The sequence below is a fragment of the Halichoerus grypus genome, chromosome 6 (assembly GCF_964656455.1).
Source record: "Halichoerus grypus chromosome 6, mHalGry1.hap1.1, whole genome shotgun sequence".
Taxonomy (NCBI): Eukaryota; Metazoa; Chordata; class Mammalia; order Carnivora; family Phocidae; genus Halichoerus; species Halichoerus grypus.
This window is the reverse complement of record NC_135717.1, coordinates 82219608-82232626: the sequence shown is the minus strand read 5'-3', so window position 1 is coordinate 82232626 and position 13019 is coordinate 82219608. Positions and strand designations below refer to the sequence as shown.

The window sequence follows — 13019 nt, the reverse complement described above, 5'->3', positions numbered from 1 at the left end:
AGGTCAACAGAACAAGAAGCTGCGAGCGTTCTCTCCGTAGAGTACACGCACTAGGACCAGATTCCCACACTGCCCCTCAGCTGCACGCCGATGTCAGTGGCAGGCTGGCTGGCACACCAGCATCTTCCCACCCTGGTGCCCAGGTTCTGTGTGATCTCCAGCAGTCATCTGATGAAGCAGTGGTGCCGTCGGCTTGTTTTGCTTTCTCTGTGAACACCGTGTTTGTAATGAATTCTGCAGGTGGTTTTAGAAGCTTCTCACCAAGAATGGGGCTTTTGCCCATTTTTCTGACTTGTTTTGGTTTCCTCTCATTCTGTAGTGACAAAACTAATTGAATTAATGTCAGAAGTAGTTTTCTTTGTGTGCTTGTTTCGAAAAGAATTTGAGGCTTTATTTGAAGATGGGGAGAAACTGATGGCTTCTTGTCATAATCCAACGAATTTTTTATCACAGACACTATGATGAGGGTTACTGAGTCAATAAGACCTAATTTTCAAATATTCATCACTGCATTTCCTTTCCTTTCCTTTCCATTTTTGGGTGAAATCACTACACTCACAGAATCACTTATGCTGGGACATAGATTCATAATCTGTGTTCACACTGGGGCCCTGTTCATGATTTATGTTTATGATGTCATTTTGCACTGTACTGTTTACATTATTATTTATATCATTACTTTTGGGCTTTGGTGAGCCACTTTTGTCATTTGGGGCTATGACATGGCACAATGGGAACACAAATACAGACTTAACAATAAACAATGAGGGCGCCTGGGTGGCTCAGTCGGTTAAACGACTGCCTTCGGCTCAGGTCATGATCCCAGGGTCCTGGGATCGAGTCCCACATCGGGCTCCCCGCTCTGCGGGGAGCCTGCTCTCCCACTCCCCCTGCTTGTGTTCCCTCTCTCGCTGTGTCTCTCTCTGTCAAATAAATAAAATAAAATCTTTAAAAAAAAAAAAAACAATAAACAATAAAACTGTGTGAATGGGATGAATGGCAGGCTGCTCACCGAATGCCAGCAAAGGTAACTCCTCTAACTGCTCTGCCGAGTGTAGTAAGATTAATGTGAAAATCACAATTGCTTACATTTCAAATCTGTGCACAGACTCGTTTTCATTCTTCTTTTCCTCTGAAGCCACCAAGCCTCCAGGGACCACACTTTGGGAACAGTACTCTGTGGTTTTTGATGAGAGCCTTTCTGGAACAGAGCTAGTGAAGGGGATACGGGTGGGAGGGGACTGGGTCCTGGTGAAGTTTAAACAAAACAAACGCCAGAAACTGAAGAAACACCAGGTCAGGGCTTCTAGTTCGGGAGAGTTGGGGAGACAGGAATTTAAGCTATGTCCTTCTAAGTGTTTCCATTTCTTCTTTCTTTGTACCTTACAGAGTAAAAGCCAGGGATCCATCTTTGTCCGGATACACGCCCCGTGGCAGGTGCTGGCCAGAGAGGCGGAGTTCTTGAAGATCAAAGTCCCCACCAAGAAAGTATGAGGATGTTTCTTCTGGGTTTGGAGGCCTCCTGAGGGCTGGCTGGATGGGAATAGTGTGGGGACAAGGCCAGAGTTTGGGGGATGAGGTTTTGTGGAGTTGAAATTGCACTTGACTCCCGAGGGACCCTAAGTATGGGGCAGTGATGTGGGTAGGGTGGGGAAGAAAGTTGGGGTGCAGAGAGGGGCTGGGCTTGGGAGATCCCTTCACCTTGGAGCTCCACCTGGGATGTACTTCACGAGAAGCCAGACATTGCCCTGGTGCAGCTTCTTGGTTTCTCTGTTATACCTCTTTTCTCCCTCTCTACTCCTCCTCCACTGATGTTCTCCTTGACTCATCCCAAGTATCGGTCTTGGATGGAAGCTTCTGCTTCCCCCTGGTGGTGTCCTAACCTGGCCAACCCTTTCACTTCTCTTTCTTCTGCTTCTAACTTCAATATATTTCTTCTCCTTTCTCTGGTTTATGTGAGTATCAAACGTTCTCTTAATCTCATTCTGTTTGTATCTTGCTTCTTGTGTTTTATCTTTGCTGGCTGATCCTTGGAAAGAAGGTGAGCAAAACTCTAATGCCCATGCTATGGCTTCTATCTCCCAGGACGCTCCTTATAGGAGGAAAGCTAGAGACATAGAAAAAGTGTGTATTCTTCTATTCCCTCTTATGTCTCTTTCTTCTTTGCTCTCCTTCCCATCCTTCTTCTCTCCCCTTCCACCTCTCTCCTGATGCCTTTTCCTAGCCTCCTTCACTGTTCTTGGGACATCCTGCCATACCTCTCATTTCTCTACCACCTTCTTCTCCTCCTCATTCCCAGACTCAGCCCCCATGTAGTTCCTACCCCTGGTCTCTGCTTGTCCTTTCACAGGCTCATACCTTTGAGAGCATAGATCTGCTTAAATGACCTATCTTCCCGCAGATTTATGTGCCCCCATATGCTTAGTCTACTGGAACTATCTGTAGTTTAGGTAGTGCCTGCACTTGAATTTGTAGATGAGATGATGAGGGCAAGGACATATTACAATGCAGCCATCTCTGAATTTCCCTCCTTCTTTGTCTTTTTTTTTCATTTTTAAAATGATTCAAATATATTTGACATAACCTTGTGTAAATTTAAGATCTACAGCCTGTAAATTTGGTACATTTATGTATTGTAATATGATTATCATTGTAGCAATAATTAACATCTCTGTTACATAAGTACTCTTTTTAGTGGTTAGAATAATTAAGTTCTAGTCTGGCTATAATACAACATCCTTGTCTGTAGTCACTATACTCTGCATTAGATCTCTAGCGCTTATTTCCTACTTGTTGCAAGTAGGAACCCTTAAACCACATCTGTCCTATCCCTCCTCCTCCCTGGTTCCTTGGTAACCACACTTTACTCTCTATTTTTGCAGGTTTGGCTTCTTAGATTCCACATATAAGTGGTAGTACACAGTACATTTTTTTAAAAAGATTTATTATTTATTTGACAGAGAGAGAGAGACAGCAAGAGAGGGAACACAAGCGGGGGGTGACAGGGTGATGGGGTGGGAGAGGGAGAAGCAGGCTTCCTGCAAAGCAGGGAGCCCAATGTGGGACTCGATCCCAGGACCCCAGGATCATGAGCTGAGCTGAAGGCAGATGCTTAATGATTGAGCCACACAGGTGACCCTACAGTACATTTTTTTTCTCTGACTTAATCTCACTTAGCATCCTGTACTCAAGGTTCATCCATGTTGCAAATGGCAGGATGTCCTTGTTTCTCATGGCTGAGTGAGATTCCACTGTGCACACATACCACATCTTCTTTATCTGTTCATCTGTGGATGGGCAGTTAGGTTGTTCCCGCCCCCCCCTTCCTTTTCCTTTTGGAGGCGTTGGGTGGCAGGCACTGGGCTAGGCGAGTCCTCAGAAGCCCAGACTTCTCACCTTGGTTTTGCACGTATTTGCAGTGTGACTTTGGGATGTCACTCCCTCTTTTGGAGCCCCAGTTCCTCATCTATGAGATGGGTGTAATAATACCTGCCCTATTTTTCTTAGAAGGTTGGTCTTTTTTTTTTTTTTTTAATTTTTTAAAATTTATTTGAGAGAGAGAGAGCACAAGCAGTGGGAGGGAGGAGCAGCAAAGGGAGAGGGAGAAGCAGACTCCCCGATGAGCAGGGAGCCCGATGCGGGGCTCGATCCCAGGACCCCGGGATCATGACCTGAGCCGAAGGCAGACGCTTAACCGACTGAGCCACCCAGGTGCCTCTCTTAGAATGTTGTTCTAAGACTCTAACCCCTAAGCAGTGCTATGGAAATATAGGAGTTTATCATTGTGTCTGTGTACTCGAATATTTTGGTGTGCATTTTCTTTTTTTTTTTTTTTAATTTTATTTATTTATTTGAGAGAGAGAATGAGACAGAGAGAGAGAGCATGAGAGGGGGGAGGATCAGAGGGAGAAGCAGACTCCCCGCTGAGCAGGGAGCCTGATGTGGGACTCGATCCCGGGACTCCAGGATCATGACCTGAGCCGAAGGCAGTCGCTTAACCAACTGAGCCACCCAGGCACCCCCTCGAATATTTTGGTGTGCATTTTCGATTCCTAATCCCCCAGTCAGCTTCCCTGCAGTCAGCGCCGCTGGAGGGCCCACTGTAGAGGGTCTTTGGAGAGACACTGCAGAGCACAGAAATAATCCAGGCTCTCAGAGAGCTTACAGTCAAAGGGCACAACAGGAGGAACACACATACCCAGAGAGCAAAGCATGAATTAAATACTGTCTCAAATGGCAACTCATTAGCACAGCATGGGTCTCTATATAAATACGATGAGCCAGGGAGTCTGGGGACAGCAAAGCCAGGTGGTGGCTCCTAGAAGGCTGCAGATATAACAGAAAGAACTTTCCCCCAAAGTTTCTGGGTCCCAGACTTGACACAGGTGGGCTGTTGTGGCATCCTTCTGTGGCTCAAGCCACGCGGCCCGATCTTTGTACCATATAATGCAATGGCTGGCCTCACAGGAGATGTCATGACCAGGAGAGGGGGGATATAACTCAGTCGGCAGGGTAGGATGCATATGTTTTTCACAGTCAATCTGAGAACCTGAGTACAAGGGTAGAGGTGGGGGTTTCACCCAGTTTCTGAGATGAGAAGGGGGCCTAGGCAGAGAGGACGAGACAGGGCAGTCTGCACAAGGCTAGCATTGAGGCCAGTGGCATTTCCCTCCTGTTTTAGTGGGTTTGGGAAGTGACTACGAGGAGAATAAACTACATTTGCATAGGGGCACATCCTGGTGGCCAGGGGAACGCGGAGGAAGACTGAGGCATGGCGCAGGATCAGTTGAGCATCCCCCAGGCTGGTGGAGGTTTGTATCATAACTCAGCAGGGTCTGGAGAGACCAGGAAGATGGGGGAGGAAATCACAAAATTGAGATCTCAAACCTGGACAAATCCATAGTAATGTGTCCAGGGACTCGGAGTCCTGAACACAGATATTAACCGGGAGGGGGAACCTTGGAAGGAAGCATTTATTTTCCAAAAACAACAACAGGAGAGCCAGCATTTTGTGAGACATACTCAACATCCATGCACAGGAACCGGGTGGGGAGGCCTGGCCTTTGGCCCCGGGCAGCTCGGGAAGGTTTGAAATGGGTACTTTCTCAGCTTTGCTCATTACCAGCATTGATGTTTCTCTCTCATAAACTTTTTATCCACGTGAACGAACATCCCCCCTTGTACCCCTTATTTCACTTATTCTCCAAGTGCTCCCTACAGCAGAGACAAGGCTGGGAACAGACAAGGGGGAGGTAACGGAATCCATTCTTGTTCATGAAATCATGTTAATCCAGCCAGAGTCCACTGAATTTGGATGAAACGACGTGCCTGGGGTGGGTGAAAATCACTTTTGTCCAGTCTGTCAAAACTTACGTGGCTGTTGTCAGTAGAGAGACTGATGTTGCAAGGGCCACATTTGCTGTTCCCAGGAGCCTGTGAGGACTTTAGCTTATGAGCCCTTTGCATGCAGGTAGAGGCTGTTAACTTCTAGCAAGTTCTACCTTTTTAGGAAAGCAGCCTTAGAGCCAGCCTCATCTCCAAAACAGGAGTAATAAATGTTGTGGCGGGCTGTTGTAAGGAGCCGTCCTGATGTGGGATACCTAGCATAGCGGCGCATGCAACACATGATAGCTGGTGCTATGACTTCTGTCGCTATTGGTGGTCATATGTGAGGTGCAGAGGGCAGCACGGTTGGCAAAAATTGGGTGGCTCTTTCCTGCTGTTTCCCTTCACAGCCAGCATCTGCAGTGTTGGGGGAAATAGACCGAGTTCTTTCAACCTGCCAAGGCCGCCAGAAGCCCAGACGTGGAATCTGGGGAGAGGCAGGAACAGATGGCCTTTGCACTGTGTGCTGGGGGATTTCTGTTTCCTAGAGCATGGCTCCTTGGGGCGTCCCTAAACATAATGGCTGCATACGCGAGGTCCGTGATGCAGTCCCTGGAGGAGCCAGCAGGAAGGCTGCTCAGCCCCGCAGTACAGGAGGGAGGCCTCAAAGGCGCCCATTTCAAGGGACAGACAGCAGATGTGGCAAATGGAGACATGAGTTTGACTCCTGGCTCTGTCCCCACGAACCTGGGGTTAATTCAGATCTTAGCCTATTTCCCGAAACAGGACTTGTGATGGGTTACAACCAAAGTCATAAATGCATATGGATCATTTTAAAAAAGGACAAATAACAAAGAACCCTGTAATTGGGGGAAGTAAGTAAGTGCAGGGGAAATGATGATCGTAGAAATGGAAAATAAGAGTGATTCATGCAAGTGTGACAGATTTCACTTTGAGCTTCCTGGGAGCCAAAGCAGAAAGGACTGTGGCTCACATAATCCGTGGCAATGAGCATCCATTTGGGCAGAGGAAGCAAACTTTTTCCTGTTGTTAAAGCATAATTGTTATATAAAGGACACAAACAATATAAGGGACCTATTTTCAGTAATGAGTGCATATAAGGTGCTGGAATATTCTTGGTATAGCCATTTCTTAAATGCTTCTGGATAAGAACTGATAAGTCACGTTAAACTGTAGTGCAGGGTGGATTCTGGTATGAAGTAATGTATGTGCATTTCTGATGAGCCGATGATTCAAATCAAAAAAGAAATGTCATTCATCCTTTAAGTCTCTCCATGGAATTCATGGTTGGAAATATCTTTTATCTACTGAGCAGCATTTATTAAAGAATAATTCATCTTTTCATTTTCATTAACTGAAAACATATGTAACTGCCATTAAGAAATTTCTGATCAGTGTGAGAAAATTGGTGTTACCACACTGAACGACTGTAATTCCAGCTAAAAAGCAAAGCCACTTGGCATTTTGGTTAGCCTGAGTGGCCCCTTAGAGGAAAATATTAATTCTATTAAGCTTTGTAAATTATTGGAAGGTGCTCGGGTACCTACTACTGCCTCTCTAGAGATTCTGATTTGGTAAGCATGGCTTTTGCAGAAGCTCCACGAGAAGACCCTCCCTCTGGCTCCTGGTGTCCAGCCAGCTTCAGGGACTCTACCCAGGGGAGAAGACCAGGTGAAGGCTGAGGCTGAGATTGGGGTAATGCAGGCCCAAGCCCAGGGAACAGGTTCAGAGAGGCTAATAAGCTTACCTAAGGTCACATGGCATGAGGGGGTTAGATCTAGGGCTCATTTCTGTCTGACTGCAGCCGTGCTCCTACCTCACTTTAATGAGTCTAAAATGAGGCTTAAGCTAACATGGTCTAGAATAGCATTTCTCAGAGCCTAAACTGAAGAACAGTGGTCTTCTTTTTTTTTTTTTTTAAGATGTTATTTATTTACTAGAGAGAGAGAGAATACGAGCAGGGTGAGGGGTAGAGGGAGAAGCAGACTCCCTGCTGAGTAGAGAGCCCAATGCAGGGCTCAGTCCTGGGACTCCGGGACCATGACCTGAGCTGAAGGCAGATGCTTAACCAACTGAGCCACCCAGGCATTCCAGTGGTCCTCTGTTTTAAAATAAGTTCATGGTCTAACAAACTCTAGAAACACTAATTATTACCGTTTATCTGACAAATTAAAAGTCCTGAGAAGACTTTTAGTAAAGAACACGGTTCCATTTTATTCACTCTTTTCCTGCTGAACACTCATAGGTTATTTGTAGGTGTATTCCTAGGTATCCCAGGGAACCAGTTATCTGCAGAACATACTCTGGGAAACTCCATCCTAGATTAAATACTCCTGAGCTTGGAGAGGTAACACAGCTGAATCTTTCTTTTGTCATTGCTTTGGATGGTGCAGTAAGTTACTTAGCAGTCCTGGATTATAGCTTTCTCACCTGTAAATTTTGGAGGTTGGACCCTGACTTCTCTGTCATAGCTTTAAAATGCTGGAGTCCACATGTTAGTCAATTGAGTTAGTGAATTTGTTCATTCAAAGGCCTCCCTGATCCTTCAAGTATTGTTGATGTTAGCAGAGGGACCCCAGGACAGATACTCCTGTGGAGTCATTCACACTCTGATTGTGTCCAAATATCTAAGAGTAAAAGTATCCCACATCTGACACTTCTTCAAGCTGTGTGTTAAATGAGGTAGTACACTTAGCCTGTGGGTCCCTACTCCGTATCTGGGGCTGCCTTTGTTCCTGAGCCTGGTAACGTCACTGGGTTTCCTCTGAGTTCTCCTGCTCATGCCTCTCTGTGGAGCCTGCACTGAGCTCCCTGATTTAGACTATTGTCAAGAGGGAGTACTTTACTCTCTCTTCCAGGGGCTGGAGCCTTTTCAAATGCTTTCAGTATTTGCCTCTGGTCCTGGAATTATCTCCCCATTTTCTCTACATGTACAATAAACAATAAAGAAACTCCTCCTTTGTGTCTCAGCCCAAATCTCACTTCCCTCATAGACCCTCCTTTATTCCTTACATGGATTCTTAGGCAACCTACAGTCAGGATTTTTCTCATTGGTTAGTTTTTCCTTAACTACTTTGGATGCCTTATACTCTTGTGTCTCCAAAGGTACCATAAGCCCTCCCCAACCACCCCCTGAGAGTAGGAATTATAGTTTATGTTTCCTGTGTGTTCCCTGCAAACTGTAGTATGATATTGCCTAAATAATAGATGATCAGTAAATACTAGATTGATTGGCTGACTGATGCCAGATCATGCTTGCTCCCCCAGTCCCAGGACCCTCTTGTGGCTGTGACCCACAGTGTAATAGTGGGCTTCCAGTTCACAGCTGTGTACAGTTCATGCAGTCTTCCAGAACAGGAGGCACCTTCTTTTCCCTCCTCATCCTGACCAACTCATTCCTTCATTGGGTGGTAAGCTAATTACTCTTTGGGGCTATTTTGATAGTTCAGTGAATCCTCTCTGGTGATCAGAAAGTAAGAAGCAGGAGAAACTTGATGAGCTTTGTCAAGGATGGAGAGCTTGTAGACCCCTGGTCACAGGGAGAAAGGTCACTGTCTGCTCAGCCTTCAAGATGCCTTTCAGGGCAGACTCTTTTTATTATTACCGGCAGTAATTTTCAAATGAACCAGAACTGTTGGTGTTTATGTAGGGTTGGCTGTAGGTGGGGCCTTGCCCTGCATTGTCATTGTCTGTTCCTAGACATTTGTTTTTAATAGAGGCGCAGCTGAGAGGGTAATGTTTGTATTTGATATCTTTATGGGCTTTTGGTGCACGCTCTTTGATTGCTATTTAAATGGGCTGGAAAGAGTGCAGAATACTTTGACTTTTTATTCCTTTTTTTGTTTTTGGTAATGCTTCTCATTTTCAAAAATAAAAACAAGATAATTGATGCCACCTACGTGCTGTGGTTTGAGTGAGGAACCTGATGTGGCACATGGCCATGTTCTAGACGTGCATAGGGGCCTGGTGAGACCACACAGGCCTGGCCCATGTCACGCAGCTCTGTTAGTGGATAATCCTGATGCGGGGCTCAGAAACAGTGACACTGAAAATATGAAAATGTAATGGGAAGTGAACTTGAATGGGGCTGTATTAAGTATTTTTAAGACTCAGGGTTAAAAAAATGGAGATAGAAGTAGTGGCTTTCTTTTTTTAAAGCCTCAAGTCATGTCTCTCTGAACTGGCGTAGCACATGCCAGCCTGGGGCTGGCTGGGACCTGGATCCCAGGCTTAGTACTGGAGGGCAGCGGGCAGGCTGACCATTGAATTTACCATCCCAAGTGGAGCCCTGTGATTATGCCAGGATGCAGTACTAGATGTTGAGTATGCCAGGACTGTCCTGAGTAACTGGGCCATGTGGGCGCTCTTCCAGATTGGCCATGGCTGCTCCTGAGAGTGTATGGGGAAGGGTGAGCAGGAGGGAAAAGAAGCAGGCAGGGGCAGTCAGCTTCTGGCACTTGGATGGAGCTCTTCTTACCTAGTAAGAACTGAGGTTGTTGACATGGTGACTCCTAACACTCTTGAAATCTGATTGTTACATTTTCAGGAATTTTGCAAGCTGGTCGTTACATCATTGGTAGCTTGAAAATGGCCACGGTGGGCATTATTTATACCATAGAAATCCACAGATGTTACACATCAGCAACCCGAGCCCCCTCCTTCAAGTAGTTGGTAAGCATTTACCAGCACTGCACCAATGAAAGCCCAAGGATGGGCGCTGGGTGGAAGGACAGGGACCACGGATGTGTCCCATGGCTGAGGCATGGTCCAACCTGAGGGTGTTCTGTGATTCCTGCTATAGGCAGGAAGGGCTGTTGGTCAGAGAAGGGCCAGGAATGACAATGTCTCTGTCAGGGACCTGAAATAGATGCCATATTTGCCACCTCTGGTACAGAAACTGATTTCTCACCACTCCCTACTTGCTTGCTCTGTTCTAGCCACACTGGCCTCCCTGCTGTTCCTCCACAATGCCAAACCTGTTTTCATCTCAGGACATCTCGGCTTGGTCTTCCATCTGTCCGGAAGACCTTCTCTAACTACCTCACATCTCTGGGGGCTCTGTTCATATGTCCCCTCCTTGGACAGGCCTCCCTGATCACCCTATATGAGGCCGGCCCCCTCCACTCTCCACTCCCTTCCATTGTTTTTCCTTCCTAACACTCAGTGCTGCCCACTCCTGAGTCATGTATTTGAGTCCTTGTTTGATTGTCTGTCTCCCCACTACATGAGAAGCTCTGTGACAGCAGGGATTTGGTTTTGTGGTGCAGGAAGCACCTAGAAGGGGCCTGGGATGATGAATGAAAGAAGGGGTCCCACATACCACACCTAATCTATGGTGGCAGCGGGCTGCAGACTGATGCCTAATGGGCTATAAGGCCCACCTGAGGGCATTTGGGAGGACTGTTGCCATCCCTTAGGGCTGTCTGTAGGGGTGGGGCTGGCAGCCCATGAACCATAGTGGCTATCCCTGATCTGGGTTTTCAGCTGCTCCTTCAGTTGCCAAGAAACATTTGGGAGGAGTCTCACTGTACCTGGAATGGGGCTAGGTTGTGTAGAAGGGTTCCTAGCCTTTCTGGAAGGCTACATTTTTTCATCCACCCACCCATCCACACATCTGTCCACCCATCCACTTACCCATCCATCCACATATCCATCCATCCATCCATCCATCCATCCATCCATCCATCCATCCATCTGTCCACCCATCCACACATCCATCTGTCCATCTTTCCATCCATCCATCCATCCATCCAACCGGTGAATACCTGTTGAGTATCACTAGCTATGAGTATCACTAGCTATGAGTATCACTAGCTATGAGTTGTAGTCACCACTGAATGCTGAGGGTGGGTGATTCAGTGGTGACTACAACTGGTCCTAGCGCCATGTGGCTTCAGCATGGTGAAGATTCAGAAGAGAGCTGTATGAGCTGGGAGGCACCCACAGAGGAAAAAGAGCAGGGTGGACAGAGAGCCAACCAGAGGAAACCAATTTAGGTGTGTGTGGGGGGAGGTGAGGGAAGGCGACATTTGAGCTTAGACCTGAGGGTTGGGTTGGGGTTTGCCAGGTGGGGAGGGCACGTGAGAACCTTTCCAGGAGAGGGAAGCACATGTCATCCAGTCCCGAGGTGGGAAAAGCCAAGCCGGGGTGGGGAAATGAGAGGAGGCCCACATGCCAGTGTGCGTGCAGTGGGAGGCAGGAGGCACGGCTCATAGGGGCTTTGTTAGCCATGTAAGTAGTTTGGATTTTAGCCCATTTTTCAAAATTCAGCAAACATTCATTCATGTGTAGAGGACATACCAAAACAGAATTGAAAACCATAAATGAATACAGAGTTAGACAATGGGAGAGTGTGCGTTTTTTAAGTATATCACTTTCCACACTCAGTGGTGCATCAGGCAGGAAATGGACCTGTAGGCACAGACAGGTAGGGATGAAAAGACTCATTAATTCCCGTTGTTGGTGTCACACAGTGTCTCCCTGTGGGGTCTAGGATGCAGCTGATCTTAGTGGCTCCTGGTGCTATTTGCACTTTGGTGAATAGCTTAACACCTACATGCAAGGGTAAATGCTTACATGGGGGACTACTCAGGTCTGATGCAGAGTGTGCACACGTGTGTGTGTGTGTGTGCATGTGTGACCCTCTCTCTGCCCTCAGGTACCAACAGGGGCATGAGAACAGGGGACAAATTCTGTTGCATCTTTAGTTTCTCTTATTCATAACTTCTTGAGTCCAGAGGCATCTACCCTCATCCAGCTGGTGGCTTGCGGTGCCAGGCTCCACACTGATGTTTCAGTGTGCCTATTCCTTTTGCAAGTAAACGTCAGTAAGTGGGTGTGATGATAATCTTCATCCCAGCCCTACTTCTCAAGGTGAGCGAGCTGTTGTAAATAATAACAGTTGACTCTCAATTATCCAGTGACCAGAGGAACAGAAGAAAGCATAAATAGATTAAAAGAGGCAGATAGGGGTGCCTGGATGGCTCAGTCGGTTAAGTGTCTGCCTTTGGCTCAGGTCATGATGCCAGGGTCCTGGGATAGAGCCCTGCATTGGGCTCCTTGCTCAGTGGGGAGCCTGCTTCTCCCTCTCCCTATGCCTGCCGCTCCCCCTGCTTGTGCTCGCTCTCTCTCGCTATCTTTCTCTCTCTCTCTGTCAAATAAATAAATAAAATCTTTTAAAAAAAGAGGCAGATAATTGGGAGTAATACCTTCTGGGTCATGGGGTGTAAGCAGACACACATGCTCATAGCTGGGCTCACCTCCATCTTTACACCTGGTCTCTGCTCATCCTGCTGACTTTTCCTACAAGTTGTAAGAAGTGGCCTCCTTTGCTCACTACAGATAAGGGACTCATAGAGAATCAAGATTGTATTGTTTATAGCTCATATTATTATATCTTCTCCTTGATCTTTGAGGTCGTTGAACCTCTTCATGTTTGTACGACACTGGGCATGTTAGTAAAACTTTCTGTTCCTTGGTTTCTTTATCTGTAAAATGGGGACAGTACTATGTATCTGTTCATGATAGATATCACCACAGCTTTGGTTCCTTGCATCCCAGGAAGGAACATGATTCTAATGCAGGAAGGAAACAAATCAGCCTTCAGACCACAGTGCTGTGCCCCTCTGGAGGGGAGAGGCAGAGGGAGACAAGAGGGGAAAAAGAAGTAAGAA

The 13019-nt window shown here is 46.7% G+C and overlaps 1 protein-coding gene across 1 annotated transcript in view; it reads left to right on the top strand.

The window, feature by feature from the left end:
- The window catches only part of ANO2 (anoctamin 2), a 322969-nt gene that overhangs the window by 54905 nt on the left and 255045 nt on the right, over positions 1-13019 (top strand). The window contains exon 3 of the mRNA XM_078074088.1: positions 1390-1488. Coding sequence (XP_077930214.1) covers positions 1390-1488 — 99 coding nt within the window. The remainder of the gene's footprint in view (positions 1-1389; positions 1489-13019) is intronic.